Source organism: Mchenga conophoros, linkage group LG3, assembly GCF_057382185.1.
Source record: "Mchenga conophoros isolate Kocher_MC1m ecotype Shallow Benthic linkage group LG3, M_conophoros_male_GT1.1, whole genome shotgun sequence".
Lineage (NCBI taxonomy): Eukaryota > Metazoa > Chordata > Actinopteri > Cichliformes > Cichlidae > Mchenga > Mchenga conophoros.
Window position 1 is genome coordinate 56151037 of NC_140528.1, and position 19097 is coordinate 56170133.

The 19097-nt window shown below is 38.8% G+C and overlaps 2 protein-coding genes across 2 annotated transcripts; both read right to left on the reverse strand.

Annotated features, from left to right (window-relative positions):
- Positions 1-4261: 4261 nt before the first annotated feature.
- Positions 4262-9098, reverse strand: LOC146579600 (butyrophilin subfamily 2 member A2-like). The gene is made up of 6 exons (XM_085263763.1): positions 8904-9098; positions 6865-7203; positions 6429-6642; positions 6145-6209; positions 5854-5967; positions 4262-5605 (listed from the first exon to the last, which is right to left on the reverse strand). The coding sequence occupies exons 1-6, from the start codon at positions 9007-9009 to the stop codon at positions 5187-5189; spliced, it is 1257 nt and encodes a 418-aa protein (XP_085119889.1). The 5' UTR covers positions 9010-9098; the 3' UTR covers positions 4262-5186.
- Positions 9099-10489: 1391 nt separating this feature from the next.
- Positions 10490-18165, reverse strand: LOC146579601 (butyrophilin subfamily 3 member A2-like). The gene is made up of 6 exons (XM_085263773.1): positions 17974-18165; positions 15585-15926; positions 15000-15213; positions 14774-14838; positions 12320-12439; positions 10490-12180 (listed from the first exon to the last, which is right to left on the reverse strand). The coding sequence occupies exons 1-6, from the start codon at positions 18023-18025 to the stop codon at positions 11648-11650; spliced, it is 1326 nt and encodes a 441-aa protein (XP_085119899.1). The 5' UTR covers positions 18026-18165; the 3' UTR covers positions 10490-11647.
- Between the last annotated feature and the right edge of the window lie 932 nt (positions 18166-19097).

Here is a 19097-nt window from a genome sequence, read left to right on the forward strand (position 1 = left end):
CTTCAACTGTGAGAGACAGAATGTGAAAAAAAAAATCCATGAATCCACATGGTAGGATTTGTAAAGAATTTATTCGTAAATCAGGGTGGAAAATAAGTATTTGGTCACCTCAAACAAGGAAAATCTCTGGCTCTCACAGACCTGTAACGTCTTCTGTAAGACGCTTTTCTGTCCCCCACTCATTACCTGTATGAATGGCACCTGTTTGAACTCATCATCTGTATAAAAGACACCTGTCCACAGCCTCAAACAGTCAGACTCCAAACTCCGCCATGGCCAAGACCAAAGAGCTTTCGAAGGACACCAGGAAAAGTATTGTAGACCTGCACCAGACTGGGAAGAGTGAATCTACAATAGGCAAGCAGCTTGGTGTGAAAAAATCAACTGTGGGAGCAATCATCAGAAAATGGAAGACATACAAGACCACTGATAATCTCCCTCGATCTGGGGCTCCACGCAAGATCTCATCCCGTGGGGTCAAAATGATCATGAGAACAGTGAGCAAAGATCCCAGAACCACACGGGGGCACCTGGTGAATGACCTGCAGAGAGCTGGGACCACAGTAACAAAGGTCACCATCAGTAACACACTACAACGGCAGGGAATCAAATCCCGCAGTGCCAGACGTGTTCCGCTGCTGAAGCCAGTGCATGTCCAGGCCCGTCTGAAGTTTGCCAGAGAGCACATGGATGATACAGCAGAGGATTGGGAGAATGTCATGTGGTCAGATGAAACCAAAGTAGAACTTTTTGGTATAAACTCAACTCGTCGTGTTTGGAGGAAGAAGAATACTGAGTTGCATCCCAAGAACACCATACCTACTGTGAAGCATGGGGGTGGAACATCATGCTATGGGGCTGTTTTTCTGCCAAGGGGACAGGACGACTGATCCGTGTTAAGGACAGAATGAATGGGGCCATGTATCGTGAGATTTTGAGCCAAAACCTCCTTCCATCAGTGAGAACTTTGAAGATGAAACGAGGCTGGGTCTTCCAACATGACAATGATCCAAAACACACCGCCCGGGCAACAAAGGAGTGGCTCCGTAAGAAGCATTTGAAAGTCCTGGAGTGGCCTAGCCAGTCTCCAGACCTCAACCCCATAGAAAATCTGTGGCGGGAGTTGAAAGTCCGTGTTGCTCGGCGACAGCCCCAAAACATCACTGCTCTCGAGAAGATCTGCATGGAGGAATGGGCCAAAATACCAGCTACTGTGTGTGCAAACCTGGTAAAGACCTATAGTAAACGTTTGACCTCTGTTATTGCCAACAAAGGTTATGTTACAAAGTATTGAGATGTATTTTTGTTATTGACCAAATACTTATTTTCCACCCTGATTTACAAATAAATTCTTTACAAATCCTACCATGTGGATTCATGGATTTTTTTTCCACATTCTGTCTCTCACAGTTGAAGTGTACCTCTGGTGCAAATTACTGACCTCTGTCATCATTTTAAGTGGGGGAACTTGCACAATCGGTGGCTGACTAAATACTTTTTTGCCCCACTGTAGCCTCACACTGCAGAGTCAGTCCTCCTCCCACATCTGGAACAACTGAGAGTTTTGGCTCAGAAACAGCACCTGCAAAAGTAAGAATTTTTCAGGCTGTTGTCTGTGACCAACATCTCAGTTCAAATGTTCATAGAAAACTGTGGGAAACGATTAGGAAACCTCATCTGAGCTTTACGAGAGAGATACATAACTATTAATTATTCACGTTGTGGTCTTTGAACTTTTCAACCAACATTTCAGGTCAAATGTTTATACAAAACATTACATTACACACGCTTTACGAATGATGTGGGTGAAAATGTCCACAAAGAAACAGTTTAGCATTTGTCTACAGACAGCTGGCTTTACTTATAACATTTACTTATTTATTTACTTATAACTTATAGGGACAGAAATCTGTTGCTTCATTTTTCTGTTCTGATTTTTTGTTACATTCTTACTGGTTGTGCAGTTGGAGGACCACTGATGATGGTTCATACTCTCTCATAACTTCTTTAATTATAAACTATTCAATTTGAGCACAAAGGTTACCAAAAGACTGGATTCTTCATCTCAATGGTCTCACATCTGAATCAGTCAGAAAAGCTCATTTTTGATCAGTGACAGCGATAGTGAGGTGAACTGTCTGTATTGTTGCTTTTTGGCCCACACAGGATGATCTGCTCACCTGTGATTAACAGCATAAACAAATGTTAGTAGGGGTTAAACTAGATGTGGCAAATTTTGTCATGTTGGGCTTGTTCAATTCAATTCAATTTTATTTATATAGCGCCAAATCACAACAAAAGTCGCCTCAAGGCGCTTCATAGATACAGAGAAAAACCCAACAATCATATGACCCCCTATGAGCAAGCAGGCAAGCAAGCAAGGAAACTCCCTTTTAACAGGAAGAAACTTCCAGCAGAACCAGGCTCAGGGAGGGGCGGGGCCATCTGCTGCGACCGGTTGGGGTGAGAGAAGGAAGACAGGATAAAGACATGCTGTGGAAGAGAGACAGAGGTTAATAACAGATATGATTCAATGCAGAGAGGTCTGTTAATACATAGTGAGTGAGAAAGCTGACTGGAAAGGAAAAATTCAATGCATCATGGGAATCCCCCGGCAGCCTACGTCTATTGCAGCATAACTAAGGGAGGATTCAGGATCACCTGGTCCAGCCCTAACTATATGCTTTAGCAAAAAGGAAAGTTTTAAGCCTAATCTTGAAAGTAGAGATAGTGTCTGTCTCCTGAATCCAAACTGGAAGCTGGTTCCACAGAAGAGGGGCCTGAAAACTGAAGGCTCTGCCTCCCATTCTACTTTTGAATACTCTAGGAACAACAAGTAGGCCTGCAGTTAACTGCTAAAATTTAGATAATACAGACTCAAAGCAGCAAACATGACAGCACATTAATGTTTTATTAGGTGTGACTCAGTAGGAACAAAAGACATGTATTTAATATATTTTAATTTAAGTGTTTAGAAAACAAACAAATCTATGCTGGTTCAAAGTGAACGGTTTTTTTAAGCTGCATTATTGTTACATTACGTTATTTACATTATTGTTACTTATTTCTGTGCTTTCAAAATGTATTGAAATGAAAATAACTGCAAATCACTGTACCCCTTATTCTAACCTAAGACAACACAAAATGTCAGATTAATAATCTCTGTGATCCAAAAGTCTGCTGTAAACACTCAGTTCTCTTTGTATGACGTCAAAGAAAAGGGATCTTCCTAACATGGTCAGGCACACAGCTGTGGCTGTGAGGAAAAGCCCCACCAGCCTGCCAATCAGAAGAAAATTGGCTAAAATTGATCAAGAAAAGCTAAAAATGAAGGAATATTTTTGAAGTGGGCATCATGCAAAACTACTGTAGGAGACTCCAAGAATCGAAACATGGAGGCTGAAATGAGTATAGTAGGTCTGTTTTAATGTTTTAACTAAAAAATAAAGGATGAAATTCAGCAAAGGGCCCATATTTAAGAAACCACTCTGCTATGGACACACTGCTGTGGAATTAATATCTTTCAAAAGTTTTAATTGCACTGCTTTGTAAAGTATAATAGTTAAAAAAAAATAACTGTAAGTAGTTCAAGTGGAGTAGAAAGTCGTGCAGAAATGCTGTAAAATACTTCCATACACGTACTAAGTAGATTTACTTCTATTTCATTACCATGAACTTGTGCAATTTTGTAAATCCTTTTTGTCCTCGTGAAACAAATTTCCTGAACTCTGTGCACAGCACGCGTCACAAGCTGAGCAGAAAAAAACATTTACAGTTAATTTTAAACTGTTTCAGCAGAAATGAGAGACGATTATGGGAAGACATCTGGAAAAAAACAAAAAACAGTTGCATTCGCTTTCCTTAAATTCTCACATCACCTGACACTTCCTATAAAACCCACAAATTTAACCTTTCACAGTAAATACCACAAAATCCTCAGTAGACTACAGAAAAAAATGTACCATGTAAAAAATTAAAAGATATAAAAATGATACCTTGTTTCTTTAAAAACTCACGTTAAACCTTTGCCATGGTTTTTAACAGAAACTTTTTTCAGTAACTCACCATCACACTTTGCTACTCTGTGTGCTTTGCATATGATGTCAAAGCTACTTAAATTTTTTATCATTGTTTACTATTAACAAACAGCAATTGTACTTTAATTTAACATCAGCATCAACAACAACATCAACATTTAACATCAGCCTTACAACAGGCTTTCTAAAGGAGTTTTCCATACACAGAGGAAAAGCAGCAGCTTCTTCCAGAATTGCACGATTATCTCTGTAATCCAGTCACATTTAAGCCCAGATGATAGACCACTCCAAAACCTTCATTTGTTTTACTTACTTTTACTCTGCTGCAATGTGAGGAATATTTAGCCCATTTCTTTCTGAGGTTTTGGAAAAAGAAGAAAACTGAACTGGCTACAAATAGTTCATCTTTACCTTGAATCGTTTGATATGAATTCAAATATGACTGCATTAAGTGAATACTGAAGAAAACTTGCTTTAACCAGAATTAATCGACAGCTGTAGATTCACAAGAACAACTTTTATTGTTCTTAACATTACAGTTTGTTTTATAGGTGTGTGTGTTTATATCAGAATGTCACAAACAGTTACATGATACATGACGTGGTTTTCACTGTCACTGCTGTCCGTGTCGGAGTTTTACTTTGGCTGGAGCTCAGCCAGCTTCATACTCACATGCACAGCAATCCAGGTGAAAATAATGCAAATCGTGTGGTTGCAGCTGTTCCAAGAACAGTAACCAGCAAGTTAAAACAGCACTATTACATAATACAATAATTACAAAACTCAAAAAAGATTACAGCAAAGCTCTAATAAATACATATCCCAATATATTACACAAAATGAATGTGGATAAAGTTTGAATTGAGGTGCCTCTCTTATAAAACCGTATTACTACCTACGATGATAATCAAGAAAAGCAGATATTGTGACAGGCTGAATGGTTCAGCACATTAAAATGACAACTTTGACTGTATTTCAAAACAAAAACTATCAAATAAGTATTTAAAACGTTGGTATGTTTATAAAATGCAATGCTGTTCTATGAAACTCACTTGGATGGCGTCCTGAAATAAATGACAAATCAGTTTATACTTAGAGGTCAACTCCCACCTAACTGACAGTTTCATTTGTCTGATTATGAAACGTTCCTCATTTAGTTTCAGGTCCGATCTCCATCAGCGGCTCTGAGTCTTCAGAGATGATGTTTCTGTGCTGAACACGTATACTGCCTCTAACAGACCGACGAGTGGACGAGCGGCGAAGACGCTCATGCGGAATGGACAACACTGGAAGTGAACTGCTGTTATCACTGTTTCTTTTCATCTCGCCGCTGGTGTCCAGATGTGATGAATCTTCTTCTGTGGTCTGTGAGGAGCTGACAGATGTTGTCAAGGCCTCTGGTCTGGGGTTGTCGTTGTTGTGATGAGACTTTGGAGAGGGCGGGATCGTGGGATTTGAGATGCTTGATGAGGATTTGGAGTCATTTGTACAGTCCCTTGTCTGGATGACCGGACTCTGCCTTTCATCATTCGTACCATGATTATCGAGACTCCGTTTTTGTCTTCTCACTGTATGAACACAAAAAAACAAAAATAATTAGCATCTGTTTCATTCCTGACATTTCGTTGTTCTTATTACACACACAAACTGTTATGACAAAGCCAACCTAAATTCAGGCTAAAATCCAGGTGCTTCTTACCATATGTATATTTTTTCCTTTTATTTTTTATTATTTGTTTTGCTTTTCCTTCACTTGTTTGATGATTCATTGAACTGAATTAGCAGTTTTAAAAATAACGCCTAGAAACTGACTTACCAGGGCAGCTGTGTTTCTTCACTAAATGCACAATACATGAACAGATGACAGTGGCTGTTAAGGTGGTTAAAACTGTAATTACAATGGTTACAATGAAGGATCCCTGGTATCCATCTGTAATGACAAAAAAAGAGATTGAACCTGAAAAAGCATTTCGATAAAAGAGGAGGAACCTGCATAATTTCATAGCTGCTTTATCAGCACATTTTACTCAATAAATGTTGTGTGTCTGAATAGCTAATGGATAGTGAAGCATAGACACAGCTAATCCAGGTGTTTAATTAAAGCTACCTGGCAGGTAAATCTCTGAGTCTCTCGTCTGATGTATCTCCAGCTGGTGGACCCTGCAGGTGACCCTGGGACCAAAACACACACATTTACATCTTATTCAAAATGTGCACCAGTGGGGTTAGCGTGAGAAGGCATCTGTTGAAAGATGCAATTACACACTAATCAATGTATATTTACAAGTACAACTTTTTTTTGAAATAAACAAACTAAATGATCAAGATAAAAATTCTCCAACACATCATTCAGAATATAAACTTGTGGTAAGTTTTAATTTGATATTAAACCTGTTGGTAGCAGTCTGCAGGGACACTCTTCCTTTGACCGTGAAGCATCGTGAAGACTCTTCATCTCTCTTTGGGTCTTCGGCACTGATCTCATTTCCCTGATTGTCAAGAAATGTAATCTTAGGCTCAGGGAACCAGCACTTAGCTTCACATTGCAGAGTCAGTCCACCTCCAACACCAGGAACAACTGAGAGTTTCGGCTCAGAAACGGCACCTGCAAAAATATTAAATATTCACATTGTAGCCTTTGCACTTTCCAACCAGATAGATAGATAGATAGATAGATAGATAGATAGATAGATAGATAGATAGATAGATAGATAGATAGATAGATAGATAGATAGATAGATAGATAGATAGATAGATAGATAGATAGATAGATAGATAGATATCATTAAAGAGATTAAATGCAGCTCTGATCTTTGAGTGGACGTACCTACAAACAGCTCCAGTGTTGTGATTACTTTTTTCTTCTTCCTGATAATCGCACAGTGGTATTTTCCACTGTCGCTTATCTGCAGGTTGGATATCACCATTGACAGGTTTCCGTTGTGAAGTTCGTGCCTGATGAGGTTTGTTCGGTACCGAAACACTGGATTCTTCATCTCAAAGGTTTCACACCCATCTCGGTACAGGAAGGCAATATCTGGAAGTGAACTCTCCTTAGTCCATTCCACTGTTGGGACGTCTCCACTTGGGGTGATGTTGCAGGGCAGGAGGACAGTTTCACCTGCAAAGGCCACGATCTTTGGTACGACAATCACTGAGGGTTTTCCTGTGGATAATAGAAATAACAAAACACGGAGGAACTAATTACTGTGTTTATTCAAAGAACTGAGTCTACTAAAAAAAATGTTTGTGTGTGTGCAGCAGCAACCTCATTATTGCTTTATGCTTTAAAAGTTGCTCAGAAAGCATTCATACAAATATCAGGTCTCATCACAAGTGTTTATTCTCACGATACAATATAGTCCAACAAATCTGAAGTTTTCTTCTGTTTGTGGAAACTGAGACTCTAAAATACGCACAGACTGTGTTGTAGGTCAGTGATGAGCCTTATGTGTAATTTCATTTATATATTTGTAATAGCTAACCTCTTCACCACAGATTACCCAAGCAGGAGTCTCTGTGGCTGAAAAACGAGGCCAGCGCAGAAATGCAGCCTACAGTCACTATTGTGGCAAATTAATGCTGGTTACAAAAGTGTGTCAGTCCCTACAGACTGCACATTTACATGCCCAACATTACCATATAAGAAAAGCATGTTTTCAGCCTGTATATAGCGAGAAATTACAACAGCTAAAGGTGCTTTAGAGTGTAAGAAACTGGGAGCTGGTTCCACAGAAGGGCGGTCTGAAAGCTGAAGGCGCTGCCTCCTCATTCTGCTTTAAATATCAGACGAACCACATGTCTGAGAGCGATGTTAATCTGTTAGTGTGATGTGGTGTCTTTAAGATAAGGTGTCTGTTTTGTCTGAAATAAGGAGGAGACAGTTGCAGTCTCTGTGGATAGTTTATCCCTGCATAACGTCAAACGAAAAATCAGACAAAATGTCATAATAATTTTTCCAGCAGGAGACTCACAGTTCCAGGCAGGTAAAACGTCATGCACAAATACACTGAAACATTTCTGTGTACGTGCAAGTAGTAAATTTACTTCAATTTTTGTTTTGTTGCCTTTTTTATAGCATGCGCAAGGAAATCCTGTCATGTGAGGCAGATTCTTAAACTTCCTGCATAACGTGAGTCAAATAAATGTAGAACAAACATTTGTAGGAAACTTTGCAATAAAACTGAGGGACAGTTATAAAGAAAACACATTAAAAGCACATTTTTAGCACAAAACCACACTGTTAATCTCTGCTGCAACCGTGACAGCAAAATCACCGATAAACATACACAAAAAGTACTCTGAAAAATGTTTTACTGTACGGGTGTCACACATTGCGCACATTGATGTCACAGTAAATCGCTGTATTTTGGAAACTGTGGTCATTTGCTGTTTGCACACAAACATCAGCAGCAGTGTGATTTCCCTGCTGACTGCAGTCGGTGCTCTACAACAGAAATGATCCAAAAATAACCTTTGGAAGTGAGTGAACTTCAACTTGAAATGAGAATTGAGGAACTGGGTGTCAATTTAATCGAGTCATGTCGGTCAAAATGAACTTCCCCTAAACGTAGAAATGAACTGCAACATTCAGATTGTGAGAAACATTTGATAATATCGCTCAGCGTTTCAAGTTTAAACACAGAGAAGCTCTTTAAATGACTGACGCACAGATTTTGAGCTTGTTTCCTCAAAATGTAAACAAATAGTCAAACAACATCCTGCTTTTATCGTCAGATATTCGATACAGAATAATACAGAAACTTTAGCAAAGGCATTAAAGGTAGACAGATACGCACTTTTACAGCGACTCTGTGTTAACATTTGTAAAGTGACTCGCTGAAAACACAAATCCATAAATCTCACCTGTACAACAAGATGAGGACAGGACAGCGGCGAGCAGGAGCAGGCGGACAAACCACAGCAACCTGTTCAAACAGGCATCAAAACAAACTTTGTTGACTTCGTCCATGGTTCCTCTTCAGAGAGCAGCCCGACACAGACGAAGTGGAACAGTTTCGACTGTTGTAGTTCAAGTCGCAAAAAGAGAAGAAGGCGGGATCAGAGCCACAATTTCATCATGCTGTCTGATAATTTTACACATTTATAGCGCTTAGTAGAAAACAATTATTGAGTCAATCTCATTAACGTTATACCAGTGCAGCTGTTCTGCTATCAGCAGCTTGAACTTATAGTGTGAGGCTTTAATTGAACTCACGGGCAAAGCCCTGTGCAAACCATGATTCTGACTCTGAGGTAAATCACTGCTATAAAACAATACAGTGAAACTGAGCGAGTGAAACTGAAATAAGAAACTGCAAATTACAGCACACACAACCAAAGCTGTCAACATATTTCAGGCTTATGGAGCAAATTTCATCATTTACAAGGCTCAAAAACAAGTCAAAGGATTTTAACGAAAAAAAGGTAGTGTTAGTGGGGAAAGTGGGACATTAAGTTGTGTTTTTATGTGATTTTTTCATCCCAAAGGAGGTAAGGAAGACTCTTTTATGTGTTTCATAAATCAACATAATTAAGATTCATGTGTTTGATTATATCGGCAGGTAACAGGTAAATTTATATTAAAATTATTTAAACAGCAGGAAAGTATTGTGAAAATATTGCAACTTTGTAATTATAAAGTGTTTATTTTTAGCTCCTCTCAGCAGTCAGGCATGAGCATACAAATATGCTTTATAGATTAAAAACAACTGTCAGCTTCATGGAGGATTCAAACCCAGCACCTGCTAATAAAAGTCAACTTGGAGAAGTGTGACACCACTTTTCTCTCTCACACATTTCTCTGTCAGCTAATTAAACAGATGCAGTTAATGTTGATTTCTTAAAATTATTGTATTCATGGTTAAGGTTGTGTTGTGTAAAACAACTAAAACAATGTTAGTTTGCACACACAGAGAATGGCCAGGTTTAAATAATATAAGCAGTTAATTCACAACACAAAGGGTTAATATTTCAACCAAATAACAATGTGTATCATGTTAGTGTGTAGAGTATGTTTGAATGTGAGTGTGTGTCTTTCTTGCCCTCAGTGTCAGCCTGACATCTACTGACAATAGCTGCTTAGTGTCCAAAATGCCACTGAGGTCCAGCTTTAATGTCCACTGAGGACTTTTTGATGTAGGGTCATAGAAAGAGAGATGTTATTGTTACCTTATTACTACTGCCTTTAGTAAGGTGCCGTAAATTCATTTTCTGACATGATGCTAATATCAATTTAAAAAGTGTCCTTTTGATTTTTTGAACAGTGTAAAAATAAATGTTTACAAATAAAACAAAAAAGCATCCTTATTTGATAACACTAAATGTGGCAAAACCTCAATTCTTACTGGATCAAAGATGATCAAGTGTTTGTTCCTATAAATATAATAAAACTTCAAACTTTTCAATCTGCAGCTTGCAAAGTTTTCAATAATATACTGCTCAAAGACAGGAAGCACTCTGGTTTTATTTAGTCTCATTTAATGCACAAAGACTGCAGCATGATCAATTTTTTAACAAATGTAACTTTTATACCATGAAACTGTACAAAACCCCATCAGTCGAATCTCTGTAATGGAACACAAATGCAAAATGACATCATTTATAAACATCACATTAAAGAGAAAAGTGCGAAACAACAAGAATTTAATTCCCGGCAACAAAGTCCCAGGAGTGAAAAGTAAACACTTAAAGCATTTGTGCTTTCCATCAGAGTGATGGAAAAGCAGTAAGGCTGAAGTAACAGAGGCTCTGAATAGAATTCACACTTTCATATTATTGTAGGATCTTTACAATATAAAGCACCTTAAAGCAATCTGTTGCTGTGATTTTGTACTACATAAATATAAAAATGAATTGCATTGAACTGAGACATTCACTGTGGCTCAAGTAAAAGAAAAATAGTAGTAGTGGTAAAATAGTATTAATTTTAAATGTTGGCAGTGCTTGCCTTTATTTGTTCATAAAGTATGAACAAACTATATGGGAATGGGGATAAAACACACAACAGATTTGTGTCTATATGCTGTTAATAAACTAGTAAATGAGGGTCAATCTGACCCAAATACTGTGACTGAATGTCAGCATCTTGCAGGAATAGTAGTGGTCAACAACTTATTGCAAGTTTCTATTTTATAAATAGATTACACTAAAACCTTTCTTATAGGCAGCCTTGTGTAACAGCTATTACAATATGGATCACTCTCAAGCTGCAAAGATTTAGGGTAATCTGCTACGGAGATCTTAGCTGCTCGAAGCTGATGATTCAGCCGGCTTTAGAGGCTCAGTGGGAAGAATTTTGTACACATACGTTACTTTTCCTTTTTTTTTTCCCAAACCACCCAAACTTCTATCTAACTGACAGCTTTTACTAAGATTCAGTCACTAACCTGAGATGTTTCATTTAGTGTATGAATTTGAGAGTGAATGGATAGTGGTATTGTAAAGCGCTTTGGGTGCCTTGAAAAGCGCTATATAAATCCAATCCATTATTATTATTATATTATTATTATTATTATTATTATTATTATTATTATTATTATTATTATTATTATTATTATTATTATTTATACAATTTTTAAACCTGCCTGATCACATTTAGTTATCACTCTTTATCCAATCAGATTTTCATCTTCGGATAAATCTGCCAGGACACCGTATGGGTTGTTAGAAATGCCTGAGAGAGTATTCCTGCGTGGAGACCTTGGAATGACTCCATGAGTCCGTTTCACAGACAGACTAGTTGAACGGGGAAAAGGCTTTTCTTTTGAATCTAGAGGAGTGAATGACACAGCATCATTAGTTATTGAGACAGCAGAACTGCCGCCATAACTGCTTCTTCTCATCTGTGGGCTGCGTGCTGGATTTTGTCTTAACGCAACAGGTTTTGAGTCCTTAGTCTGGGGTAAGGTGCCAGATTTTGGATGGCTGCCGTTGGCTAAGGATGCTGGCTTAAGGGGCTTGCTTTGGTAGGGAGACTTTGGTGGGGGTGGGATGCCACATTCAGAGGTGCCTGGTGAGGATCTAGGGTTATTTGAGGACTGGCTGGACTGTTGTGCTGGACTCTGCCTGGATTTGAGGTCGTTCAGCTCTTTAGTTAGTCGCTTGATCTCGTCTTTCTCCAAGCTCGATTTTTGTCGTCCCACTGTATGAACACAAAAAAAATATACAGTTAGCACTTCTTTCACTCCTGACGGTCACTGATCTTACAACAAAGACAAAAGTTAGTGAATGAAAAAATACTTAGTAACAGTTAAACATAGAGCCAAAAAAAACTGACTTACCAGACAAGTAACCTCTCTGGACTAAAAAGAGCAAAGTAAAAACACAGATTACTGTGTGCACCATGATGGTCGTCACCACAGCAGTTGCGATGATTCGAGTGGAGGATTTCATGCATTCATCTGAAATGATTTTAAAAAAAAAATAAATAAGATCAAGCACGAACAATGGGATAAAATAAAACTCATTACACGAGGAGATTATCTCCATAGTTTGTTTTCTAAGCTGCTTTTAACTGAAATGTTACCACTAAGGTTTACATATCAACGCATAGTAATATAAATATAAAAATATGATCTGGGCCATACAGTTTGAAAATAATTTAATTACAAAACGTGTCTTTATTTATTTAACAAAAATTAAGACAAAATGCAAAAGCAGTCTGTGGGAAACCAAAGTACACCTTTAATGCCTTCATAGGAATTAAGAGGGTAAGCAGCCAGCTGCAGCTGATCAAACGCACTTGATTAATTGATCACGAGCAATAAAAGTCTGCAGGTCTGGAGCATTCAAGTGTGTGCTAACACAATGCAACAACTCTGCCTCGAGCAGACATCCCAGCAAATTCACCCCAAGGTCAGACCAATGCGCAAAAAAAAAAAAAGGACTCCAGCAATGAGCTTATAGAGGCAACTGTTGTTGATCATTAATCTGGCATAGGTTACAAGGCCATTTGCAAATAGCCTGAAGTCCATAGTTCGACAGTGCAAAAGATTATTGACAAATGGAAAAAGTTCAGGACAGCTGCCAGTCTAACAGGAGTAAATGTCCCTGCAAATTCACCCCAAGGTTCAGTTGGTATAATTTGGGTCATACAATGGGATAATGGTCCCCAACACAGCAGCAGATCTACAACAGAATGGCTGAAAAAGACGTTGTAATGGTCCAGTCAAAGTCCACAAACCAAACTGACTCAAATGCTGTGGTGAGTAGGGATGGGTATCGAAACCCGGTTCTTGTTGAAGACCGGTTCCCACTGTTTCAATTCCTTGGAATTGTTTGCCATTTTTGCAAACATTCCCTTATCGATTCCAGTCGCCCCGAATGATGTCACCACGTTGCGGAGCGTCATTTACCTGGCAGGAAACATGGCGGCTCAAACGCTCAAAACTTTGGTTTTACTTTACGAGAATGGATGACAACAGGGCAACTTGCAATACTTGCAAAGTAGATATTTCATTTAAGGGAGGAAACACTACGAATATGCAAAAGCATTTGCTCACAAAACACACGATGACCTTAAATGAATGTCGTGTTTTTAATTCCGCTCCGGACTCGTGAATCTCAACCCAGCAGCAGCGGTAACGTTTGCACGTCCTCTCCCGTTAATGCGGCAGGTAAATAATCAACTAACAGTGCATATTATGTTAGCGCGATCTGCCTTATTACAAAACCTGCTATTACTGTGCATTTAGGTGACCATGATGAGAGAGACAGAGTCTGGCTCAGATGCTGGCAGTTCTCGCTGCAGTCTACCGTCAGCATCTCCTTTCAGGCCAGGATAGACGAATGTCACGAGCAGTGACTAAGTTTGTGGTCAAAGGCTTGCACCCATTTGCCACAGCAGATGCCCCCAGTTTTCGGTAAGTGAATGTGTTTAATTGTAGGCAGGGACATTACTGGATATTCTTGTGTAATTGCTATAAAATAATTTATGTTATACTTTGTTACTGCTACAGAAGAATATTTATTTTATTATTTTACATTTACAATTTTTTTTTTTCTCCCTTTGACACCCCATTGAAGAGCCGTAGGCTGTGGATCTCTTAAGATCTCACTGTTGGGTTTGTAAGGCCATGTTACTCCTAAATTTCTATCTTGTTCAAAGAGAAGATATAAAACAAAGTTCTAAGCTAATCGACCTTAGTGTTCTCCTTTTTAAAAAAGAATCGATAAAGAATCGAATCGTTAAACAGAATCGAAAATGGAATCGGAATCGTGAAAATCTTATCAATACCCATCCCTAGTGGTGAGACAGGAGCAACTGACACAATGTAGTGAAGAAGAGTGGACCAAAACTCCCCCAAAACATTGTGAGACACTGATAAAGTTACGCAAAAAGCAATTACACCAAGTTATCACTCCCAAGGTGTTTTCAAAACTACTGATTCATGGGCTGTATGTGGTTTCACGTTGCTTATGCATCTTCTGTTAAATAAATAATCACAAAATGTAACATGTCATGCTGTTGTTCATCTCCGGTTGTATTTAAATAACTTTAGAAATATTAAAATAAATATGTAGAATGATTGCTTATCTGTAGCCCATATACATTGAACTGCAGGAGTAATGCGATGTTAGAAGATATACTAACAACACGTTTGTTTTTTAACATCCAAAATATTGTTAAATTTGATTGTTATTTACTGAGAAGTTACTGTTTTTAATCTAAGTCTAAATCTAATTTAAATAACAATTATTTATTCATCCAGATGTTTGTTAAAGTTCTGGTGTACCTGATATGTAAATCTCTGAGTCCCTGGTCTGGTTTACCTCAGGCTGGTGAACTCTGCAGGTGACCCTGTGATCAAAAGACACATATTTAGGATTTATTCCTTTGCTATTCTAGAAAAAGAAGAAAGTGTGCACACAGAAAATATTCTGAAAACATATCCCACTTAGTTTAACTAAATGACCCAGATTGAGCCACTTTAAGTTTGAGTATTAATACTGTAATGAAACCTGTTGGTAGCAGTCTGCAGAGTGACTCTTCTTTTGACGGTGAAGCATCCCAAAGACTCTTTATCTCTCTTTGGGTCTTCAGCACTGATTTCATTTCCCTGAGCATCAAGAAATCTAATCGTAGGCTCAGGAAACCAACACCTGGCCTCACACTGCAGAGTCAGTCCACCTCCCACATCTGGAACAACCGAGAGTTTCGGCTCAGAAACAGCACCTGCAAAAATATTCATTATTCAGGCTGTTGTCTATGACTAACATTTCAGTTCAAATGTCCATAGAAAACTGTGAGAAACAATTAGGAAATCTCATCCGAGCTTTAAGATAGAGATACATGACTAAAGAATCTGCATTTGAACCCAAGAGAACCTTTGTCACAAATGATGTGGGTGAAAATGCCCTCTGTCTGCAGAAACGGTCCCTGCAGACAGTTACTGCTGCTTGGAATAAAGAACGAAATCTGTGAAATGCACTCCTCAGGTTGTTTAAAGAAACATAAACCAAAACGTGAGGTGCGTGCAGACTTACAAAGTGAAGAAAATTACTTTAGGGGGATTAAATGCAGCTCTAATCTTTGAGTGGACGTACCTACAAACAGCTCCACTCTTGCGATGACTGTTTTCGGGTTCCTAACAATCGCACACTGGTATTTTCCACTGTCATTTCGCTGCACGTTGGACATCACCATTGACAGGTTTCCATGGTGAAGTTCATCCCTGATGAGGTTTGTTCTGTACCGAAAGACTGGATTCTTCATCTCGAAGGTCTCACATCCATCTCGGTACAGGAAGGCAATATCTGGAGGTAAACCCTCCCTACTCCACTCCACTGCTGGTACATCGTCGCTAGCAGTGGTGCTGCAGGGCAGGAGGACAGTTTCACCTGCAGAGGCTACGATCTTTGGTACATTGTTTGCTGAGGTCGCTGTTCCTGTGAAGAGAAAAAGGCATAAAACAGTGAGTAGGTCATGACTGTGTTTTGAAAAGAGTTCTAACACATTTTATCTGTGTAGCAACAATATAGTTACTCATCACACAAAGTAAGCACATTTATAGGGTGCAGCTTCTTGTTAGAAACCCAGAGGACAACAGATTACTCATACATATAGGGCATGTGCATGCATGAGTAATGCCTGTGGCTTCAGATGCTGCTAAACATCTCAGTTTTAGGCAGTTTTTCAGCTTGGCTCTGTTTGATGTTGAAGAAAACTGACTATAATAGATAAAGATGCTTCAAATAAGGGATATTTTGTGTGGAAAGGTGCTAAAAGACTTCAATAACCAAACCATGAAGATAAAGCTCAGAATAGTAAACCCTTTTTAACATTTTTAACAAAAAGAGGGACTACAAATCTGCTAGTAGGGTCCCTACAGATAAGAAATCACCAATCTGCTCTAAACACATATCTGTATTAGAAAGAAAGGATGTGGAAATGATCTTTCAAGGGTTGTTTTTTTTCTGGCTTGTACATTGTTAAAGCAACGTAAAAGGTCATGCACATGTGCAATGAGAATACTTCTGAAAGTAAATTTATGTCTGTTTGATGTCGACTACTTCTGCACTTTTGTCCTTGTGAAACTGCTGAATTCTCTGGGGTTATACAAGTCTGTCTGCACAGCACGATCACAAGCTGAGCAGAGACAAACATTTCCAGCTACCTTCAACTTCTTCAACAGAATTGAAAGACGATTACGGGATGCAACATGAATAATATGATGGGCCACATTTAATAGGAAGGGGGAGGTGTGTTTACCAAACATGCCACTGATATACTCTAAACATCCTGTGAACTTGTCCCTGAAATCTAAAGGATAAAACTCAGGCAGTGAGAATCTGTCACTGAAGCTGCTTTTGAAAGTTTCAGCAATAAACATATGTTGAGCTTTGGTAGATCACGACTTTAACTGTTAGTCAACATTCAGAGCAAATACAGTCTAACTGTTCTGCACACGCCCACACAAACCAGAGCAGTCACATACCTACAGTACAAGACAGTACAATGTTTTTCTATATTGTTTCCATGGTGTCATTGTCCTAAGATTATGCTAATCTATATTCAATCACATATTTAAGTTTATGTTCTTATTATATTTGTCCAATCTCTGTGACTAATAAAGATTTACTATCTTATCTTTTCTTTTCTTATCTTATCTTAATAGGTTTCACACTTGGCAGCCAGAACTGCAAAAAAGCGTTTATGATGACCTTAAACAGCTGTCCATGCTGGGAAACCCTCCAGTCTGACGGGATTAAAGCAAGACGCCAAAGGTGAGTGGGCCACAATTTCCCCACGGCGACGTGAAACACTCACTGCCACTCATCGAAGCAAAACCCACTTCCTGTTTTTACCTTTTAATTCTTTCGACAAATGCAAACATCTGCTCACTGAAGTCGACGCCTTTAGCACATAATAGATGACCGAAGATCACACTCATGTTAGCAGCATTAACACAGAACCAGCAGGGACACACTTTTAAAGCCTTGAAGCCCGACTTCACAGTCGTCGCTTTTAAACGCATTAAGATCGTTATCTCTGTTTCTCAGATATACCGACTTCCCTTTTCGAAACATAGCGCTGTAGTCTCGCAATTATGGGATGTTTTATGTTCTTATAAATTGTCTTTTTTTTCTTTTTTCTCACAGACAAATCAGGAGATTATTTTTTTTGTCCTTACCCCCCCCCCTCTTTTTTTTTTTTTACACTCCTTTTTCTTGCGCTTCTGTAAAGTTACTTTGTCACGCCTCAATAAAAGCCTACGCTTTCCGTGAATCAAGTACGAAGAAACCTTAAAAACCTGACTATTCAGACAACTTCTGCTTCCTGAACGGGCTCGTTTTGACCGAGCAGCTGCTGCACGGAGATCGTCCCCGGCAGCTTTTATAACAAATATATTAATGTCTGGTTTGGAAACTGGAGCGTGGAAAAGCCAGCTACACCCGAAACACTCTTGTACGGTCGCCTTTATCCAAATCCTACCTGTGCAAGAAGAGTGTGCGGCGACGAGCAGCAGGAGCACAGAGATACTCATGGATGAAACACAGAAAAAGTGACCCACTGGATCCACGGGGTTTTAAAAAGGAAAAAAGGTCCCAAACTTTCTTAAACTCTTTCGTACATCCTCTCCAGGGAAGAGCCTGAAGCAAAATGACGAACTACAGTTTGGCAAAAAAGGAAACTGGTGTCAAGCCAGCCTCCAGTTTGTTTTACGTTCCCTGTGTATTCAAAGTAATACGGGAATGGATGTGAAAACCGGATTTCAAAATAAAAGCCAACTTCGAGTGAATTAACAGATATGTTAAGAACATAATAACATATAATTTAGGCTTCTTTTTTTTTTTTTACAAACTCTAATGTTAGATCTATATGACACAGCCTTGTACCCTAATTGTGCCCTGTCACTATCAAGGCCATCTTATTTTGGATTTCAAAGTAAAAGCATTCTGAAATAATTGAAAGAGTATATCACATATGGACAAATTTGACGGGCCATTAATTTGAAAGGCAAAATCAGACCAACATGAAATTTACATGGTTTTACTGTCGGGTTGGATACTGTTGATCTAAAGTGGAATTATCCTGTGGAAACAGCATCTTTCAATTTAAGAGCATTTTGAAATTGTTAAAAGAGTAGGTCGTCTACGGGCAATTTGAAAAGGCTTTTATTTTGGAAAGCAAAATCATAATGACTTGAAATTGACATGGTAACATCGTGAGGTTGTATACTGTTGATCTAAAGTGGAATTACCCTGTGGAAACAGGAATTTTCCATTTTAGAGCATTTTGAAATCACTGAAAGGTAGGTCAATTATGGACAATTTGAAAAGTCTTTTATTTTGGAAGGCAAAATCAGAATGACTTGAAATCGACATGGCAACATCGACTGCAGTCAAGTGAGCCCTCACTTACGAAGTCACAGTCAAGCTAGCCGCACCGCCAGCCGCACCAAAAATGTGGTTGCACTACTCTTACGTATATTACGGTATGGGTGAAGCCCGGTTTAGAAACGCAGTCTTTTGTGTCCTGACACTATTTTACTTCACAATCCACTCCCAGTTTTGGTTTATCTCCACTCCTCCCCCTGTGATCCACAGCCCAAATTA

Coding starts and splice junctions, on each gene's coding strand:
- LOC146579600 (XM_085263763.1), bottom strand. CDS start 9,009: ATGGACGAAGTCAACAAAGTTTGTTTTGATGCCTGTTTGAACAGGTTG. Junction 7,204..8,903: donor GTCCTCATCTTGTTGTACAG/GTGAGATTTATG, acceptor TATTATCCACAG/GAAAACCCTCAGTGATTGTC. Junction 5,606..5,853: donor GAAGAAACACAGCTGCCCTG/GTAAGTCAGTTT, acceptor GTGTTCATACAG/TGAGAAGACAAAAACGGAGT.
- LOC146579601 (XM_085263773.1), bottom strand. CDS start 18,025: ATGAGTATCTCTGTGCTCCTGCTGCTCGTCGCCGCACACTCTTCTTGC. Junction 15,214..15,584: donor AAGAGTGGAGCTGTTTGTAG/GTACGTCCACTC, acceptor ATATTTTTGCAG/GTGCTGTTTCTGAGCCGAAA. Junction 14,839..14,999: donor CTGCAGACTGCTACCAACAG/GTTTCATTACAG, acceptor TTTTGATCACAG/GGTCACCTGCAGAGTTCACC.